At 39.9% G+C, this 21,777-nt stretch overlaps 1 protein-coding gene across 1 annotated transcript in view; it reads right to left on the bottom strand.

Annotated features, from left to right (window-relative positions):
• Positions 1–21,777, bottom strand: part of fbxw7 (F-box and WD repeat domain containing 7) — a 115,432-nt gene that overhangs the window by 64,682 nt on the left and 28,973 nt on the right. The window contains exons 4-5 of the mRNA XM_041036017.1: positions 7,916–8,164; positions 7,137–7,679 (exon numbers count right to left, since the gene is read on the bottom strand). Coding sequence (XP_040891951.1) covers positions 7,137–7,679; positions 7,916–8,095 — 723 coding nt within the window. The 5' untranslated portion in view covers positions 8,096–8,164. The remainder of the gene's footprint in view (positions 1–7,136; positions 7,680–7,915; positions 8,165–21,777) is intronic.

The following is a 21,777-nucleotide window of genomic DNA, read 5'->3' as shown; positions in this document are numbered from 1 at the left end:
CTTGAATCTTTGCAATTTTTATATCTAAGTACAATGGAAATAAGTACTGGAATTTACAGCACCATCCTTATTTGTGTGAACTGAACGTGTTAGAGATGTCAAATAAATGAAACTTTGTTAACCGAGAAGGAAGAGCAAGTGTAAAAAAAATAATCTTGACCTTTGGGCTGAGTTTAAAAAAAGTTTTCATTTTAGCCATTTTTTAATTGTGCAGCCTTAGCAAAGTTAGAGAAAAGAAGACAGGCAAAAGGAGTCTGCTGCAATGAAAAATTCAACATACAAGTGGAGGTGTATCAGGATATGATGAGGGCTTCTGTGAAAATAAATTGTATATAATATATATCGGTAGTGACTCAAACTAGTTGCTTTCATGTGGGAGGATGAGAACACGGATCCTTTGTGGCTCATCTATGCCTGTGTGACAAGGCCAGTGTGTGGGAGACACCACCTACAATAAGCAGGCTGCCTTTTCTTTGGAAAAACATTTAATTTGTGGCAATGAACAGTCATGTGTGTTTGAAGAAAAATGAAAAATTGAATATGCCTCAAATTGTCCGAAGTTTGTCACAGTAAAAACAATTTGGCTGACGAGTTATTGCTCATTCCTATCTCAAACGCCCATACATGTAAATTTCTCACTTACTGAACAGTCTCCACTACAGTTCGCATTACTTTACAGTGGTGTCAGTCAGTAGAGGTCAAGTTCAGAGACATATTACTCAGTGCCATGAAACTTTCTGTTCCTATGGTTGTAGCAACAGAGCACAAACACTAGGACAAAAAACATTATTTCAACCTTGTATAAGTCATCATGTCCCAAAGGCTGTCAAACCACAAGCACTATGAGTGGCTGCCCGCTCTCTTTGACATCCTTTCATCACTATTTTTCATTTTCATGTTCATGTTGGGCAGATGTGGCAGTACGACAGGACAAAAGGAGAAAGAACATGAACACGTGAGCAACTATGGATGATACAGAAATTAAGAGTCAAGTAGATACTTTTATTCCAGATTGAATGATGCTTAGATGTAAATGTAGGCAAACACTAAGTCTGCCAAACAGATGGCTGCGGTGTGAGGCTGACAAGGTACGGGTTCTGTTTTTTTTTTTAGCAAAACAAAATGTACTTAACAGCAGAAGCCCACCTCACAATAATATATTTAAATCTTTTTTTTTTTTTAATACAGATAAATCAATGCCTTATTCCGGAAGTGTTGGTGTCAATTTAACACTGTCAATGCACTCTGCCCTGCCATCGTGCCCTCCTGCTTTGCCTTATCATAGCTCTGCAGATCCATTTGCCACCAAAGGTCTCTGATGAGTCATTATGAGACATCTAATCCTGTAAGATCACATAATGCCTTAGTCATTAACCATGAGTGATATGTTAAAATGAATTCTAAGATGGGCAGGCAGCAGGCTACTGTAGGGAGCCTAAAAAGGGCACAATATGATCCTGTTTATTCTTATCACATATTAAAATTATGTTATGGAAATAGAGGACACTGGAGAGTGACTCATCCTAATTTTTCTCCAGTCCAACAAATAAAAGTTGGGTTAAATGTTAGCTTGCTATTTTGTCTGTGAAGCTAAGGGGTATAGGCCAACATTGTTTCTCACTGTTCAATTGTCTGAAGGAAGTGATTTAAGAAGTGGAAGAGGCTTCAATTAGGGGTTGTGGCATTAACAGTTTTCTTTGTAATGTTTTTAAATATCTTTTAACACAAAAAAAACTTTAACCATCTGCCAGTGTCTAACAACTCCCAGGGTTTAATGTATACAACACAATATACAGATACCAACACCTGCTACAGCCCAACAGCTACAAGCCTCATGTAAACCCATCACCATATATTTTGAAAATATCATGTGATGCACACCCTTTCAGTGCCTTTGAATAGAAAGGCATCTGCTTAAAATGTAAATCTGAATTAAGTTTTGACTCAACTCTAGGATATCTTTGTACATTATGCCTGCAGGAATGTTAAAGCACACTTTGAATATTGATTCATTAAGCCCCTTAAGAATTTAGAAGGTTAAATCGTCAATCAGCATGACCCGGAAGATCACCCCCACTGGCACAGGGTCAAAAGACAGGAGCGTCAAGTAAGCAGAGAAGATGACGTGTCTAATTCTGGTAACCTGAGCCTACAGCACCTGGAGCATGGGAACACAATCTGTCCTTAACAGAGACAAGTTAAGACATGTACAGAAAGCTGCACATTATCGTTTTTCAGGGTTTTACAGTGCTGCTTCTGATGCAGGCAAATTCAACTTTGAATTTCAAAGCTAAAACTGATGGTTTTAAATTCAGATGAAATATCTGACCTTTTTTACTCATCAATCAACAGATCAACGGCTAATATGAGTCATATTTTTGAATATTCAGATTTTAATCTGCAAGGCCAGCTCATCGTATCTAAGTAACACAAAAAATAAAAACAGTTATTTAAGTAAAAAATTACCTAAATAACTATTTTTTTAATATACCGACTATCTGTTATGTGGCAGATACAAAATTTCTACATAACCCAAGTCTAATTTAGTCATTGTGTAGACTATACACAATTGTATAGATATATACACAAATAACATCATTCTTCCTAATCAGTATTTCAATTTTTTTTTTTTTTTTTTTTGGAAAGACACGATTTTATATAACTCTCTACTCAAGCCCAGGCTTGTCTTCAGTGTGCCTGTGTTGTTTTCCAATTCTTAATCACTTCACTTCTTAATCACAGACTTGTTTTAAATGCTGTAAAGACACTATGTAGTACTCTGCACATTCACCAGTGACACCTATCGTCCTCCGTTACAACTTTAATTGTTCCCAAAATCACTCTTGCTGAGTCATACACATACATACTTGGACTGACAAGTCATTCAAGATTCATATTAAACAACTGACTTAAAAATTAAAAATCAAGCTTAGCTTTGTGTATAGAATCAAAGGCTGTATTTTTCATACTGTAAAACTAGCATGAAGTCAACTTTGATGCCTGTATTAAATAATGAGGGATCCACTGCACTGTCAAACTGGCCTATCATTACTTCAGCTGCTAAATCCTGTTTATCTTAGTACTTAGAATTTATCACTAATGCCAAATTTCATACTCATCATTGTTCTCTCTCTCCTTAAAAACAAGAAGATATAGTCATCTCTTGATATCCATCTATAAAGCTCTACTGTTTAAGTTTCAGAACTAGCCCGCATCTCCTCTCACATTCAAATCTTACAACTACAGTATGTGATCTAGTAACTACTTAACATTAAATATTCCTTATGTATCCATGAACCTTGGAAGAACTGGTCTCAGGCACTATGCACTTTTAAATGGAATGAAGAACAAACTGGGCTCAAACTAGAGTATTATATAATATATAATATTTTTTATTACTCTTGAAATTGTTTTTATTAGTTGTGTTATTTCTGTTGGCCGATTGCATTTGTCTGATTGTGAATATTTTCTTGTTCTCAGGTCTCTCTTGAAAAAGGAGGTCTACGATCATCCAACCGAGGCGTTTTACTTGTCCCCAAACTGAACTCAGAAGTGAGAGAGATGGTGCATTTGCAGCTGTGGCCCCAAAGCTCTGAAACAAATTATATTACTATGTCTGAATGGCTGAATATGTTCTCAAAAAAGACTGGTCTGGCTTCAGAGGTCTGGAATCACTGGAATCAGGGGACAAAGCAAACGGCAAATGACAAAAATTAAATCATGTAATGATTCTTCCTATACAGTTTTTTATGTGTTGACACATCAACTCTCTCCCAAAGGTAGCAACAGTACATAGTATACAGAGTATATTTTCCACTGCCAACCTCATGTATTAGCCACCACACTGACATTAAACATACAGTGTCAATAAATGTCAATCTACTGTTTCAGCACCACTCCTAATTCCAAGCATACAGGGTCCACAGCTGAATAAAATGTGTACATTCAACATCAAAGCCAGCTGGCCCACTACGGCGACTAAGACCCTGACAAAACTATCTGACAGCTGTGTCAGATGGTGAGAGGCACACAGGAGTAAATTCAGACTATCTGCTATATTTAGGCACACATAAGCAAGGGCAATATCAGCATCAAAGGCTCTGACATGTAACATCCCTGTACACTGAGACCACAGGTATGACATATAATACAGGAAACAACTGTGCCAGTTAAGAGAGGCACATACTCTTCAACAGCAATAATAAAAACTTTTTAAATGTGTAGCTTGCCATTGTTAGAAAGGTGTGGGGAGAGCAGCATACTAGTCATGAGTCATGATTACACCGCGGATGACAAATCCGTCGCAGTTTTAGTCATTACTGTGAGATGGGTGCATTATCTATAGTGTCCTCTGTGTTGCCTCTGGTGTATGAAGGTGAGTGTCTGATATACTAGTAAAAAATACTGTTCACATGCATATTGTTAAATTACACAAAATACATGTAACTACCTCATGTATTACTTTGGGGAAAAAGGAATTAAGGTGACCGATTCTGCTCAAGATTTTCATTCATATACATGGCAAACGGACCCATTTTAATAAGAATTTTACTGGAGGTGGGGTTTTTATTCTTAGCATCACCATCTGCTGAACTGATCCTGCTGCTCCAACAACTGTAGTGGAACTCTGGACTGTTGTAAACAATGGAGTCTATTGGGTAACCTATGTCAAGAACACATTTTCTAAATATGGCCTAAAAATACACTGAAACAACATATCAGTAATAAGCCAATTCTTAGAGATGTCAGTTAATTTATTGCTTTGCTCTTGACACAATCTATGTCGGTGCATTGCAAACGGACAAGTACGAATATCATCCCTAGCTTCTTGAAAACATCTTGGCAAGCTCCATTTCCTCCTTTTAAATGTAGGTGAGGTGAAGGCCATTGAAACATGCTCAACAAATAGTCATGTCATCAGTCATCACTGAAACAAGACACCAGCATTAATATCCAAACACTGGTGCTGTGCTACATCAGAGCCTTTTGAACAGAGCGCATTAATTCTGCTGCTGAGGAAAGAGCTGACATTTGTTACACACATCAAGCACAACTCTGTTTCCAGCTACAGTCGTCACTCATCATGTCAGTAATTCAATCAGTGAGGCATGAACATGCTTGGACTTTTAACAGGACCTAAAAGAAGCTTCTGTACATTGTACACATGAATGAAGTACACATGAGCAAGCTGTTATCTGCTTGGATGCTTTTGAGGTATAATTATATTTTGTAGCGTGAGGCCAGTTCTCTGTCTCAAATTGCAAGCTAATTCTGACAAAAAAACACAGATGAATGACAAAAGGATGGTTTCAGCAATTTTTCAAAAACCAGGACTGTCATTTAACAACATCTACTGTTGTTAAAAAGGTATTCCTAGAATACTGAAGACAATCTTCTAACCTTATAACTATCTGGATAAAAATATATTCCATCAGCTGCATAATCATTCAGAATAATTTCATACTGATTTGCAAGTGAATCCAAAACAAGCACCCCAACCGCATAGAAGCATCAGCATTTGTGATGTTTTCACTTGTCTTCAGGTGAGGGAGTTCCCATATGTCTAGACATTAATGTATTACTTCAAGAAACTTTACTCTTGTACTTTGTCTTACCCAGGTTCTTGAGTAGAGGTCCTGTAAGTGTCAACATTTGCTCAGGAGAGATACAAGATTGTGAAAGAGCGTGAAAGGATCAGGACGAGACGGGAATAGCAGTAACAAATGCCACGAGGCTAGGTGAGAGGATGAATAAATAAATCAGGACTTGCTCGCTTGAGAAGAAAACTATCTATATGCACCCTTCCCCAGTCATAAACACTTCTCACCCCAGGTCTATGTTCAATCCTCAGTCACACACTTCTCTCCTACCTAGCTCATATCCACTCATTAGATCAGGTTTGTTCTTTTCAAGCAAAACTTTTCATCCATCTGTACGAACCTTTTCAACCATATAATGTAGTTTCAATAGCCTAATCCCCACATACTCAGTAAGTGGACCCGGGTCCAGGGCCAGATTGAAACTCAATTTAATTCTGACCTCAAGCAAAATTTCAACACAACTTAGTTCACTTGGGCAAGACACATCATTGCAATGTCACCTCACACACCCACATATTCAATAACTACTTGATGCACACAAAGTTTGATTGTGAAAACTGTCTTTTACCACAAGTTTTCCTGGGGAATGCAAGAGACTAGTTTTCTTTATTTGGAATGAAACAGGCTTTTCTTTTGTCATCAAAGGTCAGAGGTAAGAACTTCAGACCTCCACCTGATGAGGTTGTCACATGAAGCTACCGGCAGAAGTCAAGAGTAAAATCAAGACTATCAGCATTTTTATAGATGAAAATATAGTGAAAAACTTTTTACTGGCAACACACCAGTGATAGATCAGCGTCACCTGGCCATCACACCTTTTGTGCCCAAGTCCCAAAGACTCAGTTACACAATGAAAGTGTCAATTCTCACACGAACGCAGGAATGTGCTTTGTTTACACAGCTGCGGCTTTCAGAACTTAAATCTTTTATAAGTTCTTTTCTGGGCCTGTGGCACTGTGGAAATGGGAACGTATACCTTTAAGATTTGTGTTTTAGTAATCCTGTTCTAACTCTTCTACTTGGAAGATTTGGTCACTGCCTGTTCAAGGGGACAGTGTATGAATGTGCAGTGCAGTAACACATGTATGCCAAAAGAGGGAGCTGCTGTGTTAAATATAAACCACAACTTGCTAGTGCAGTACATTATGGAGAGGTTTTCACCACAGTGATGTGATAATAATCAAAGACTGTGTGTGAATAATTGCTGTGCCGGCTGCAGAAGTATCCTAAAGGGTCAGTTCACCCAAATTACACAATTTTACGCTTGTGTGGTGGTATCTAGTCACATAAATTGTTTTTGGTTTTATGTGCCCATGTTTTGTGATATTCCTCCTTGCAGATTTTTAGCCGACAAACGAACACAAAGGAGGAGAATGGAATTTTGTCTGTGGTGCTCACAGCATGAAAAAACATTTTAACAGCAACAGCAACAGAAACAGTACCCCTGCTACTCTGGATAAACCACAGACAGTGTATACTTCTTCAGCACAAAGTAGCTCCAGTGAAAACTGTTCAATAAACAACAGCTGTGCTTACCTTCTTGTTGGAAGAGCTTTGGTGTGTACAACCCGAGTCCAGGTTGTTATTGGGGGCAGACACATTGTTCCTGAGAGAGGGAGACCGCAGCCCTTCCTCCCCTTCTCCTTCCCCCTCCTCTTCCTCCTCCCTCCCACTCTCCGCTGAATGTTCAAAGTCATCACTGTCCTGGTCCATCTCTTCCTCGTCTTCATCCTCCTCCTCTTCCTCCTCACCCTCTTCCCTCTCCTCATCCTCCCTTCCCTGTTCCTCCCCTCCCTCTGTCCTCTCCTCTGCCTCCTCCTCCTCTTGGTGGCTGCTGCTGTTGTTGTTTTCCTCCTCTTCCTCTTCCTCCTCGTCCTCTTCGCCCAGCGGCTGACCTCGCAGCCGTCTCTGCTCTGTCTCCCACATCCATCGGGCTCCTTTCTCCCCTCCGTTCACTTCGTTTGGTGGACCATCTTCATCTTCTTCCCCTTCCTCATCTCCCCGAGGGCCGTTGCTGGCTCCCGACTCGCTGGGTGCCCATGGTTGTTCTCTCCCACTGTCAACCTGTGATGCCTCAGGCTGTGACAAAAAAAAATGCAGTCTCTGAACAAAGGTCTGATGAAAAAGTCAATCTGTTGCCCTCATACTTGTCCCACTGTTTCGATTCTGCTACAATGTGTAAATCCTTCAAAGTGCAAGCTTTCAGGGCATTAACACAATTATATGAGTTGCGTCACACTTTAGACCCATAGGTTTATATTTCATATGCTTCCATATCATTATAGTATAACTTCTTTAATGTCAGTTGGCCTTACCCTCTGCTGCAGCTGCTCTTCCGCCTCTACTACCCGGTTCATGTGCTCATCCTCGTCGGCCTCCTCTGCCGCCTGCTGGGGTGCCCGGGCTGTGGAGGAGGCGTTACCTCGCACTGCCGGACCCCCCGGCCCCCGACTCCGCCTGCTGCTGCTGCCCCCCGACAGCAGATCCTGGTTCATTTCCAAAAGCCAGCTTGCTACCTCCTGGACCTTCGCTAGGCTGTCTGAGGAGGAGAAGGGCTTGACATTCTGCAACACAAAAAATGACAATAGACACGACTGAAATATGTTGATTGTTTTTGTCTGTATACAAAGAATAAAGACTTTAAAGAGGTTATTCCATAAAGACAAATGCTTGCGCAGCTGGTTTTTTTACTCCAAAAGAAAGCGTGAATATCCCTGTTAACAGTCGATTCTTTTCTCTGAATTAAAATAAAGACATTAAACATTTGCTCTTGGAAACACTTGTGCTGCTCAGCAGCAGACAAGGAAAAAGGTGGGAGTGATTGTGTTTGGCTTCAGATCACACAGCACTGGATGCTCTGCCTCACATGCGGACGGATGGGCAGAATAGCCTTGAGGGCTACTGGTGTTCCAACTTCCAACAAAGCCAATAAACAAAGTCCAATCTGTCAAATACAAAAGCAAAGCATGGCTTAAATGTACCAGAAGCTTGTCCAACAATTGTCCTTAAGTTTTGTGTAGTCTATAAGCTTTGGGAAAAAAATGAAAGACATTTTATCTTCTAAATCTGCTGTGTGGCTGCTATTCATTTACCAGTTTGCGATGGCAAACCTACTGAATAAACACACAAGTCACATAGCTTGCCTCGAAAACATCCCAAATTATTATATGTGGAAGCGAAGGATAGGCACCAGAGCTTTATCTACAATGAGACAGACAAACCTTTTCCACCGTTTGAAAAGGCGCCATCCCACTGAGTAAACAGAAAGCCAAAGTCTGCTATCCCAAATTACTACCCCTAGCAGCCCGGCTTACAAACAAGCCTCCTGTGGTAGTTCAACAGTCAAACCCCAGCAGCAGTCGCTCGTTTCTGCCTTTTCGGTTATTACCCTATACTATAAAGGCTAAAAAAAAAGAATATTTTACTGGAGTTATTATAGTTGTATGATATATAAAAGTAAATACAACAGCTACTAGTACCTACATGTAGCATAACATGCAAATCTTTTGTGTGATGTATATACCACATCAATAAATACTGATGCTGATCAATATAAAAACTAGAAGGGCACTCACTAGAGCGCATTCCTCCACCAAGGCCAGTGTCAAATTCAGAGTAACTGATCCAGATGTGCCCCAAAATTGAATGGGTTCTTCCCTGGGCCCATATCCCATCATGTTTGGTGACTAACAAACCAACAAACAGACACAGGTGAAAACATAACCTCTGTGGCAGAGGTAAATATATAATCCTCCAGCCCTAGCAGTGATTCATTACATCTTGCTCCATTTCATTACACCCCAACATCTGCAACTGCATCTCCCAAACATTCTGAATAGGTCTCCCTCTGCTGCAAGCCTCTAGAAATGATCACAGGGCAGCTTGAAAAACCAAAAGGTATTACAGTATTACTGTCCAAATAAAAGTCTGCAGACAGTGGGTGCTGTATGTTGTACAGACTGTAAAGCCATCTAAAGAAATGTGTGATTTTGGGCTATGTAGATAAAACTGATTCAACTCTTTCAGACATCTGGCAAAGCTACCAAACCAGAAACAAAATCTTAGTTGTCACTGTCACTACCAATCAATCTGGATGTGAAGCAGTCACAAAGCCACAGTCTGTTTATGTGGGTGCAAAAGCAGGACTGTAAATGACAACACTGAAACTAAAGTTAGATAAGTTTCCAAAAATTAAGTTTAAGTTTTTAACTTACATTCAAATGGCAAAAAAGGCTTATGCAAACAAACATAAGTGGGATGCGTGACTCGTGGATGTGTCCAATCCAAGTGGTACTAGGCTGAGTAGGTAGCTTGCAAAGTAGCTCCATCTTTAAGGCTTTTTGGTATAAATGACTTCCACCAATACATGTGCAGACAAGCTGTAAAAAACATAAGTGCTAGAGTGGTGTTTCTTTATGCAGTAGCACCAACTCTGGACACATTAGTGGAAGTCAAGTTTTGTATGACCAAATAAATAACAGATACTCTGCAAGTCATAACAAATCAACTACAGATTGCTTGCCAGTGTCTCACAAGGCAGTTAAAACATCACTATAGTTGAACACATACTTCCTTCCTGTCACATAACTCCGTAAATTGTGATTTAGACCCACATGAAAAATGTTTTAAATTCCTATTTTAAATTCCTATTTCTGTAAATAATGTCTATATTGTTTATTTTTACCATTAGAGGTTTATATTTGGAGACTGAGTGCCTGTGTATTGCTGCTGTGATAGCGAAATTTCCCAACTTGGGATGAATAAAGTATTTCTATTCTATTCTATTCTATTCTATGATGACTGTGCTGTTACATAAATTTTAAAAGTCGACCACAGCAAAGACAAAAAGGTTTTCTGAACAGTTGTGAACAACACAGAGGAAGGCAGATTGGCACAGATTATTCAGCCTATCCTTCATCAATTAATACTTTGGTTTTAAGCTTTTTTTAATCGGCCAATTGGCTGTTTACTATTGGACACATGAGCTCAGAGGTTCACTACAGGTCAAACACCGTATGAGGAAAAGTATATTTAAATTGTATTTACTTTTGGCTAATATATCTTTAAAAAGGTGCCAGTGGGTCTTTTCAATGCCCACATGAGGTCTCTAGCTAATCTTAACTATGACAAATTAAGAATCAGCTAGGCATCTTGCAGCTCCAAACCTCCTTACTGTACTACATAAGAGATGAGAAAATATTTTTGGGAGGCTCACGTGCTTTATCTGTTTCAGTGCAAACCAACTGCTTTGACCTTGAGGAAAAAGTCACTGGTCCCTTTGTAAGGCTTCTCCTCCTCTTTGCTTTATAGTCCCGGTGCTGTGGTGGGAAGCATTAGACTGATCTCAGATTGCACAGCTCCCTCTCGGGACTGCCAGTTCATTGCTGTGAGCTGAGAAGAGGAAGGCTATGAATAGCTAAAGTTGTCCCTGCCTTTTACCGGAACTACTGAGGTTCCGTAATTAGTTTCCTAAACACAGCATGAAATTTGTTTGTTGTTATTGTTGTTCAAACAATTGTAAGCGGTGCAAACAGGGTGAGAGAGGCTGACGCACAATAAAGGCATGACACTGATGCAACAGGACAGATGTAACACTCAGTTCTGATTCATTTTTTGGCCAAGAGCTTTAGTGTTCTTGATCAAAACCAGCAATAACAGCTAAAAAGAAAAGGAATTATTTTAAAGTTTTTCCAGTCGAGTAGTTCCTCCAGTCAAATGCCCACTTAAATGGCAAAAATTCATAACAGAATAGCAGTGTGTACAACTATTCAAATCGTTCTTCTCTTGAAGCACGTAAAGTGGTTGAGTTAGTGTTTTGGTGCAGCTAATGCATAGAAAGATAAAATTCCAACAACACTTATAGTGAACAGAGCGCAAGACCTTTAGTATTGCTCATAAACATACGCACGCACAAGCACACACACTTCACTCATCAGTCTCTATTCTTAGTCTTGCAGGAGCTGTGAAGTGGGCAAAAATAGCTTTGGGAAGCTGGGGAGGGCAGGTGTGAATTTGTGTCTCCTGGAGCAAACAGGTGACACAGCTGCCCAGGAGAGAGAGCCCCTGAGAACAAACTCAGAAAATAATATTTTTTTCCCTCTCCAAGTTATGGGATAGTAATCAAAGACACGTGCTTAGTTTAAAGTAAAAGCTGTGTTCATTATTAAAAAAAAACAAAAACAAAAAAAAACACATTACTACAACTATTTATTTGAGAAACAAGGGCCAGCCTTTCCTAGAGTGAACCAGCACTATGTGGTGCATTTTAAGTTCTACTAACATGTAATATTAAACACATAATAAATAAAGCTACTCTAATTACCATTTTTATGTTAACACTTTTATTACCAAACCCACTGAGAAAGATCCCTAACTCTGCAGTTCCCCTCAGTTCTTCCAAGTCTTTTAGCATCAGCTCATCGTTTCCATTCTCATCTGTTCTTAGACATAGCAAAAAAGGCTCTGAAAAACCCACTGAATGATACTAGCTGGTGAACATAGTGGAGCATTTAGAAATTAAATAGCTAGACATTTTTCTCATGAGATGGTGGAGACCAAAACAAAGCTAGGAGAGTGAATACTGGCCAGAAACACAACTCCAAATGAATACTGATGTTCTTCTGCTTCTGTTAGATGTGTAAAAAGTCAACTGTTTGCTTACACGTTCACTATAAAAAGTATCATGTTGATATTGTATTTTTGGCTTTATCCGATGCCCCCAGGCAGCAAAAATAGATAAAATCATCACTGAAAATATAAAAATGTTACTTCCTTTAAAGCTACTTTGCAACTGCAATAAATGGAAGCATGTCCTGACGGTATTCACTTCCTTTGCAAACTAGCTTGTGTCATGCCAAGTTAGACACAATCCTTAATTGTGCCCTTAAGCATGTTATCTTCAGTGTTGCTTACTAGCCAAAAGATATTTTCCTTTTGTAGAATAATAAGATGTATATAGACCAGCATTGATGGCGTGCGCCCGGCAGTCTGGCAGTGCAACATACATACAGACAGCCCCGGGAGTAGCTGCTGATGGGGAGGGTTGGGATTTCTTCAGAGTGCTGTGCCAAGTTGGCACTTCACAGATAAGGCCACAGCTGTGGTGCACACAGACTTTACTTTAGCCTTGTGCACAGACTCAACATGGGGCACTTCAGCAAGAGTATGCTTCTCTTGGGTGGGGTTGTACAGAGTTCTATGATGCATGGGCAAAAGGTATGCATTATTGTTCTACAGCATCAGAGCAGCAACTAACCTTTCTGCCCCCACCACACAGCTGGAATCCAAACTAGTTTCCTATGGCTGTAGAATGAAACCAAAGACAGAAGTCAGTAATACCTTGTTTATGAGCTATACCAGTTTAGTGTTCATTGTTGAAACAACTACAGCACTCAATCACTGCTGATTCAACCCGAACCCAAAGGCATTCTGAGATACCATCTAATCATGATTGTAATGTTTTGGGCCAGGAGAAAACTATTTGAAATTGCCAGTAAATTTGTTTCTGCAAAATTATTTCTCAAGGTGCCCCAAGTCAAAATGCAGCATTTGGTCGAGAAAGGCATGTTAACTGTACAGTATCAGTCTTAAGACCTGATTTATTTCCAGTCCAATTTCAAACCATTGTACTCTGGGTAAACCAAATGTTAGAAAACTTCCTTCCTAATCAGATTTTTAAAACACTTAAATATTAATTACGGTTTTGAAAATCCAATACTGCTGTACTATATAATCTATAAAAACAACCTTTTCAAATCATTCAAGATTAAAATGCTTCTGAGGAGATTCTATGTTCGATGAAGACTTCTGAAAACTAAGATCCTGTGTGGTCAAAGTGTGACAGTAATTTTCGGCTTAGAAAAGATGAAACCTGACTTAAAGGAGGACCGGCTGTTTCAAGGCTACTGGATACAGCTAGCACATAAACCTTGTTGAGAATAAGGAAAGAAAATTAGAGGACTGAGCAGAAACCCCCAAATGGCAGCAATAAATCACAGCAATGTGACCTTAATAGAACACTGGGAGAGAGTGGCGAAAATACTGGCTATTCACAGAGCACATAGTAACAGATATAGATTGAGTAGTGGATGTGTAGTGGCTCCACTTAAATATTAACAGTGGGACATGAGTGAAGACTGAACAAACCAGTATTAGAGTAGAGCGTGTCCTTTAGCTTTCAAACACTATCATACCTGCTTCCTTAGTAACTGCAACATGCAACACAAAAGCAAATTGGAGTTGATGAGGATTTTGACTTTTGCATTCTTTGAGCAAAGAAATGCAATAAGAGGAACCATTTCCCGGATTCCTAAAAAGTAGTTATCCTATAAATACACAGCGTTTGTTGAAGTCTTTGTGTCTTCAGTTCAATGCAGAAGCTATTAATCGATGGCTCTATTTCAAGCTGGTGCCTTGTGATGTCTCAGAGGAAGAAAGTGAAACCTCAATCCCTGAGCTGCTTGACAGAGGGACGTTTTTTCCACCTTCATTTTGCAGTGAAACACTTCATCCTGTGACAATGCTTTCTCAGGAAAACAATGACTTGGGCTTATGACTTGGTTTTATTGGGCAACAGCCCAAAAATACCAAGTTATTAATGCCAATAAGACCAAAACATTTTCCTTTGTGGATTTCTATCATTATTCATGAGAGCATAAGTCCTCTTGGAAACTAAGAGAATCAATCTCCTCTGCTGTGAGAATGGCCTTATGCCAGGAGGACTCTGGAAGGGACGTAAAATCCCAGTCAGTACCAGCCAGCTATTAAAAACAGTCATGTGCATAACAAGCAATGAAACAGAGGGAACCCTAGAAGCTACAGCCATGCGTTAGAGCAAAGTCGCACACTCATTCACACACAATGGTGTGCACAAAAGCACTCAGGCGCACACACAATCTTGTTTGGCTTTTATTTGTTCCATTACAAAAAGCTTTTTCTCCAACTGAGGAGGGGCAGCAATCACTGTAAACCACAGGCAGACTGAAGGCATCCATTTAAATGACTCTGCCAGCTGAAAGCAAGTCCACTGTTGTCAAGGCAGCAAGACAGCCATTAAATCACCTGGTTCCATTAAAGAATCAATTACTGTGCGGCTCTCCCTGGTAGCACAGTTCTTATACCTGAGAAATTGTTTCGGACAACCAAGGAAGATAAACAACAATTGCTGCACTTCACACATGGTGCTTTGTGCGATATGCTGTCAGGCCCCATATGGTTGCTGCGCTGCACAGAGGTGATAACACATTAATATCATAATGCCGTCTGATCAGGAGGCATGAAGACACAGATGTGGCTGTGTCAGTGGGCGCTGAAGCACTATTACCTTTGGTTGAGGTGGGCAGCCAGTGGCCAGTCGCTGCAGCTGTTCTGAAGTATGGCTGCAGGAGAGGAGATCTGAGCAGCACGCTGTGCGGCCCAGTCTCTTCATCAGAGAGGAGATGATGCTGCAGCCACAGCCACACATCGACTTGCTCATTAGTAGCCTGGCTGTTTTCTGGGGTTGAAAAACGTGTGGGGAAAAAAATTGAGACTGGCTGAAAGCAGCAGCCACTTCCTGGTCCTTTTCGTATTCCCTCAGTTGTCCTCACAGCTGATGCCTCTTCTGTGATGTATTCCACATGGTGCAGCTGATCCACAGGTACTCCGTCACCGAGATCAGGTCGGTTTTATCTACAGTCAACATAATACAGATCCCTACGCTCACCTTAATCCATGGTGAGGGCACTTGAGTTGGGAAGTGCAGTTTGTCGGTCCATTTCCCTGGTGATTGCTTCCCACTTACTCCACTCCCTCTGCTGTACTTCTGTCTCTGAACAGACACACGCCTCCTGCTGTAGCTCCCCCTTTTGCCAAACTCACTCCCATACAGAAAACACCTTCTCCTGATTTTGCAAATAATACACAGGATGCAGTGTCTGTAACTATTCCCTTCTGTCTCCCACAATTGCCATCCGTTTCTTTCCACTCCCTCCACTGCCTTCGGCTGCTGTGCAATGAGGATGCTATCCCCGTCAACGCTACTGTCACCACTGAACTCCCCTCCCACCCCCCACCAACCACCACCAACAGCAGCAGCTCCAGCGGTAAACCACTCAGACTGAGCTCCTCCAACTTGCCGATAATATTGCTTCTCTCATATGACATTCAAGCTCCTAGTTCAGCCATTAATTGAGGAAGCAGTAGACAGAATATTATAAGAAATCTAAGCCACTCCGCATGCACCAGAAGGACTGATAAGCAGGATACAGTCAGGATGCAGTGGGGGAGGGGTTCAGGGTAGGCATTTAGGAGACAATAACAGAACAGACGAGATTATTATGGTAATAATCTGTCACTGCTGTCAAGATGCCCCTGATGATCGCTGTAACAATCAGTGAAGTAAAATGGAAACCTTAAAAGGATGAAAATCCTCATAATATGACCATTTCTCTAAATGATCAAGAAAACCTGAAAAGCAGAGTTGAAAATAAACACCAGGAAATCTGCAGTTATTATCACAGTAATTTACAGTTATCAAACTTTAATTAGATTAACTAGATAGAGCACACTATTATATGGTGCATACAGCTTGCATGTCTGTGATTAGTGTCAGTTTAAACATCAGAAAGCTGAGTGCATCCTTTTTAATTTCCTCGTGTGTCAACATCTGTCACGGCTTCAGTGAGACAGCATATTCTCTGCTCGGCTCATCACAGATGTTTAACCTTATGAGTCTAGTGACGCGCAGGGACGACATGAACATCATTTAGTGCAGAAGCTAATAGTTACCAGAGCTGATGAAGCCAGGAGGCCTTGGGAGGGAGAGATAGCGTGTGGGAGGGGCAGTAATAATGGCATGGCAAAGACAGGCTGACAAAAGCTGAGAATGGGCCCTCTGTTAAAGGAACGGCGGCAGCAGTTTGCTATTTATAGCACATACAAAAAATAAAGTCAAGTGATTATTCAAAATCACTGTCTCCAATCACCACGCCAATACAAAGACAACGAAAAAGGAGATATTGCAAAAGGCCATGCAGATGCTGCAAAATGCTAACACAAGCAAATTAGAAGGACAGTTTCCAATGCTTTACTACAACGACAAGATGTCTTTTTAAGACAACATCACACAATAATCAAGACACCATATCAATACTCCCAGTGCTGATTCTGTCTCTTAAAAAATACGGGCAATACTATTGTGATTTAAATCTAAAACAATTATGATTAACCGATCAGTCAAACAACAGAAAATTCATTTCTACGCAGAAATGTCGAGCATTTGATAATCCCAGTTTCCCAAATGTGAGGATTTGCTGCTTTTGTTCATCTTGTATCAGGGCTTTTAAAGTCTGACACTGTGGGCTTCAGCCAAACTGAACTGTTTCAGCCTATATTTGCTCACGTCCAATTTCCACCATTGAATGTATCGTATTAACACTTCCTGTTTGCAATGTGCCCATGAATGTACAAAAAACTATCACCAGATTACGTTTCAAACATGATGATCCTCAGGCAAGTTCTGTTATGGATGGATTATTCATAATGGACACTGAAGAAAATACATCCGCAAAAAGTAAAAATCACACTGAATCCCAAAATATGTGTATCGTGCTAACAGAAAACACTGCCATAAATAAATATTTTACCCATCACTTTACAGATATGTTAGACTTTATTCATGTAAATTTTGCCACCCATGTTTATCTGCCCAATGAACAAACTGTACAAACATTAGCTGCTACTAGCTAGCAACCTATTCTCTGACCTTGTGGAGTGTGGCTTATTTGACTGTTCAAAAATTTTTGCTTAAACTTAAACATTTGCTCAGAGCAAATTTGGGTCAGTTAACATCCACTGATCTGTACACTCAGACTATATGGAAATACATCATCCTCTAAATTTGGGTTCATGTTCAAATACTAAGAGGTCAATTACAGCGTGTATCCACAGAGAGTACAAAAGTATCTCTGCACCTGGGCTGTCCACCCTGTTCAGTATTCACCGTACAGGCTGGGTTTAATGACGCAAAGAGATCCGCTCTAAAATCGACTGCCATTAGTCTCTTTTTAGGTGGATATTACAAAAGAGAACTGTTATTGTTCCATCCGTTTATCTGGGTGAGGTGCATCATGCTTTGGTGTGCAGCTGTGACCGCCTGCCAATTGCGCCCAACATAAAAGGGGGTGGAAAGGGTAATGATGAAGCACTTTAAGCTGTTCTCTGTGCTCACTCACTGGTACATCTTTGTGCTGTTGATAGGAGTGCTACTAAAAGGTGACACCTCACTGTGATTCATTGCAACAGAGATTTCCTGAAACACCAGGTTGCTATCTTCCTGGAACAAACAGCACGTCAGAAGAGAAATTTAACACAGTAGACACAGAGACCTATCTACAATCTCCAGAAACAATCTGTCAAGGAAAATACAAAACCACCAAACTAGGACAAGGACAGACAGTGGCATTAAAAGAAACTCCAGTCTTCACTTTATGTATGCAACAGCTGACATTCAGGCAGAGCAGAGGCTACATGATTTGTATGAAATCAGAACGCTACATAAGACAAGATTTTCATCATGTTTACTGTTTTGTTCTTTTCTTGGTCAGAACTAAAAGACAGGGCAGTGTGAAAGGGGGCCCTGTTCATTATTCATGAATATTGCTTTTCACTGTGTCAGCTCACTGTTTCAATATTGATCCATGAAGCTGAGATTTGCTGCACTGTAGCAGAGGGTTTCTCAGGAAGCCATAATGACGAGGCTTACACACAGCAGCTTCAGGGAGTATCAAAGCCCAGTGGGCCAGCAAAACAGGTATATGGCATGGCATGAATTTTATAATTTCATGATTTTGTTTTTGAGTAAACTACTATATAATTTTTACATCCTACAGTGTACCCACACAATTGATATTCAGCAGTACATTAACTGAGAAAAAGCTTTATTCATCAACACGATGCTCTATAACAATCTGTGTTGTTGTTTCTTGTAGCAAATGAGAATAATCAGGAACTGGATCAAATTATTGAAGCGTTTACAAGAAGTACAGTAGGCGAGTCAATTTAATGCTATTACCACTGCCATCAGAGTTTCATACTTCTACTATGACCGACTTTATAATCAGCTAAATTAAAAATGAAAACATACTTTGGTACTACAGGTTTTAGGGGCAACCAATGAATGATAACCCTCTGAGCTGCACTGTACCTGGAAGCTGGCTTTGAAAAATAAAAGGTCTCAAAATAGATCTAAAGAAGTCCATCAGACATCCATCTCAACAGCTGATATAAAATAAAACAGTAGCCTGAAGGTCAATGTAGCTTTTTGCACTTTAAATTTAACTAGAACCAAGTCACCCTATCCTCTGGACGATGACTGTGCTCATCTCACCACAAACAATCACTGTGGCTCACAAAAACCTGTGTTACTGTTTTTTCTTCCATTGTGAACTGAAATGTAGCATCATTACACCACATGCTGATTCCTTCATGCTGAAGACAAAGCAAATCGGGGTGGACAGTATAAACGGTATAGAAAGTACACTGGTATGAATTTGCACTGGGGTATATGGATTTTAACCACACCATGCTGACCGGTAGAGTCCTCACAGATGTAAGTGGCAATGACTATCCACTAAACCGTGCCCAAACTGCCGAAAAGAAGAAGATGATTTGCCATAGGCTTCGTCATCATCTGCCTGCGCCAGCAAATCACCTGGAAAACATGAGAGCCCGTGCTGCTTTGTTTGGAAAAGAAGAAATGGATGCAAGCGCTGCACAAAAGAAAGAGGAGAAGGAGCCAGTGGGAAAAAAAAAAGACGGATCCAACTTCCATTATAGGGACATGGTTCAGGTTTAAAAAGTCAGACAAGCAGAAAGTGATAATCTGCAAATTATGTTGGATGACAGTGCTTGCAAGGGGTGGTAATACAAGCAATCGTTTCTATCACCTGAGATCAATACACATTCTGAAATATCAGGAAAGCAAAAGAACACGTCTTCCATAAACAGCAAGTGAATCATCCAGCAATGCTGGGAGGAAGTTAGATGAGGGTTTGTTTTTTTCCCTGTTTACTGCAGTTTTGCACAATAAATGTCTTAGTAATACAGTTAAGAGTATGGTAATAGCTGCCAGGCAGTTGCCACGCCAGTGCTTTACCCCTTCAGAAGCATTTATGCTAAAAATGTTAAGAAAAACAAATATATTGTGACATATATTGTCACCACCCATGCTTCAAATTATAACATGATATAAATTTTAGGCAGCGCTACTCAGCCTTACCTGACACTTTTTTAATGTCCTCCTCTACATCTATTTAAGCCATTTCCAATTATGTTTTTGTTTTTTAATAGACTAAAAAAAAAACTGGGATGTACAAATTTTGGCATATACAGGGTATACGGCATACCTAGTTATATGGAACTCATTGGGATATTAGCTAACTTAGCTACTAACTACTACTGCCCGTTATATCCTTTGGATGAAGTTTGAAAGAGTCACTTTTTATAACATTTCTTCTCTTGGCAGATTGTCAGTAGATATGTTTACAATACACCCTTAAAGACTATATTAAAGAGAAAAGATAGACAGAGGGAAGACAGGAAGAAAGACATATCACAACAATATCTCTGACATATATGAAATACCCTGTTCATATAGCCCATCCTTAAGGCTAAATAAAACTTGTGTAGTTCTGTCACAAAATAATATTGTGGCTTTATTGTGTCTTTCTATGTAAAATACCAATTTAAAAGCACATTACTTCCATCTTCTTCTGCAGAATGAAAGAGGTTTATCTGCCTCTATATCCTTGGTCTAACAATTTAAAGTCATTCAGTGAAAGTCTTCCATTGATGTATGAAGCCAATCGTGCTGTGACTGATGTCTGTCCAGTAAATCTATAGCGTGTGATTCAGTGAGACCAATGTTGCCACTAATAAGACATTAAGACTGTTGTAACCAGTGTCTAATGAACAAAGCTTAGAGTCTATAAACTCCCCTATCAAAGCAACACAATCATTGATGTTTTCGTAACAGAAGAGAAATCATTCACTGACCGAATCTCTAGTGCTTAAATCTCTAAGTGGAGAGAAACACTCTTTGAAAAAGCATTAAGATTTGGACTGGTGTACAAATCACAGATGTGTGATAAGTAATATGGTGCCATTAATTAAACCAATTAGTGGTTGATACATTGATGTGGACTTATAAATTATGCCCTCAATTATTCCGATGCTTCCGAATTGGGACACACTGAAAGGAAACACACAAACACACACACACAGTGGAACGGTATATCAAAGTTGTAGTGCAGCAAATGTTTAAGTTTGCATCCTGTCATATAAATGTCATCTACCCAGTTTCTGTTTGAAAAAGATAAAGCATTAAATACTGAAGACGTATAAATTATCATAGTACAAACAATTATATTATTCCTTACGACAAAACTGATCAGAATCCACAAGACACCAACATATTGGAAGAAGTGGCACCTTAATGGGATGTGTACTATTGCTGATTTATATGGAGAGACTGTGTTTATGTCATACTCTGACATATAAGAAAATCTCAAGGGAAAAGAGCTTTAGCAAATATCTGCGAATCCTGAACTGTATTAAAACCACAATTCAGTACAAAGATGGAAACCTCATCACAGACCACTTCTCACTAACTGACGAGTGTCACTGAGTTTCTGTATTTTACAGAACAACCAATCAGCTGCTCAGCAATGACTGTAAAAACTTAAACTGCTGGAGAGAAAGACTTGGGCTGTGTAATGGAGGAAGAGGAGTGGCTGAAAATCAAAGAATTCACCAAAGACAAAATAATACACCGATATCACTGGACACCACTAAGACTCAACAGAATGGGTTTAATAAATAGCACTGGGCGTTGGAAATGCCAGAAAGATGCAGGCACCTTCATACAGTGCACTTGGAAAGGGAAGAACAATTTTGGAATATTTGAGCAATTGGATGGTAAGGGCAGTACCATTTTCTCCAAGATTATGTTTATTAGGGAGCAGAACCCAAATACACAACATATCACATGGAAAATGTTCAGTAATCATGGTAGGCACATCACAGTGACCGCTAGAACGATACTTTTCAACACATTCAAAAAACACCCAAATCTCCAGAATTAAAATAATGGGCAAACACCATGTTTCAAACAGCCTTATATGAGTGTACGCTTAACAGG

The sequence above is a fragment of the Toxotes jaculatrix genome, chromosome 4, assembly GCF_017976425.1.
Source record: "Toxotes jaculatrix isolate fToxJac2 chromosome 4, fToxJac2.pri, whole genome shotgun sequence".
In the NCBI taxonomy this organism is placed as follows: domain Eukaryota; kingdom Metazoa; phylum Chordata; class Actinopteri; family Toxotidae; genus Toxotes; species Toxotes jaculatrix.
This window is presented reverse-complemented; position numbering and strand designations above follow the sequence as displayed.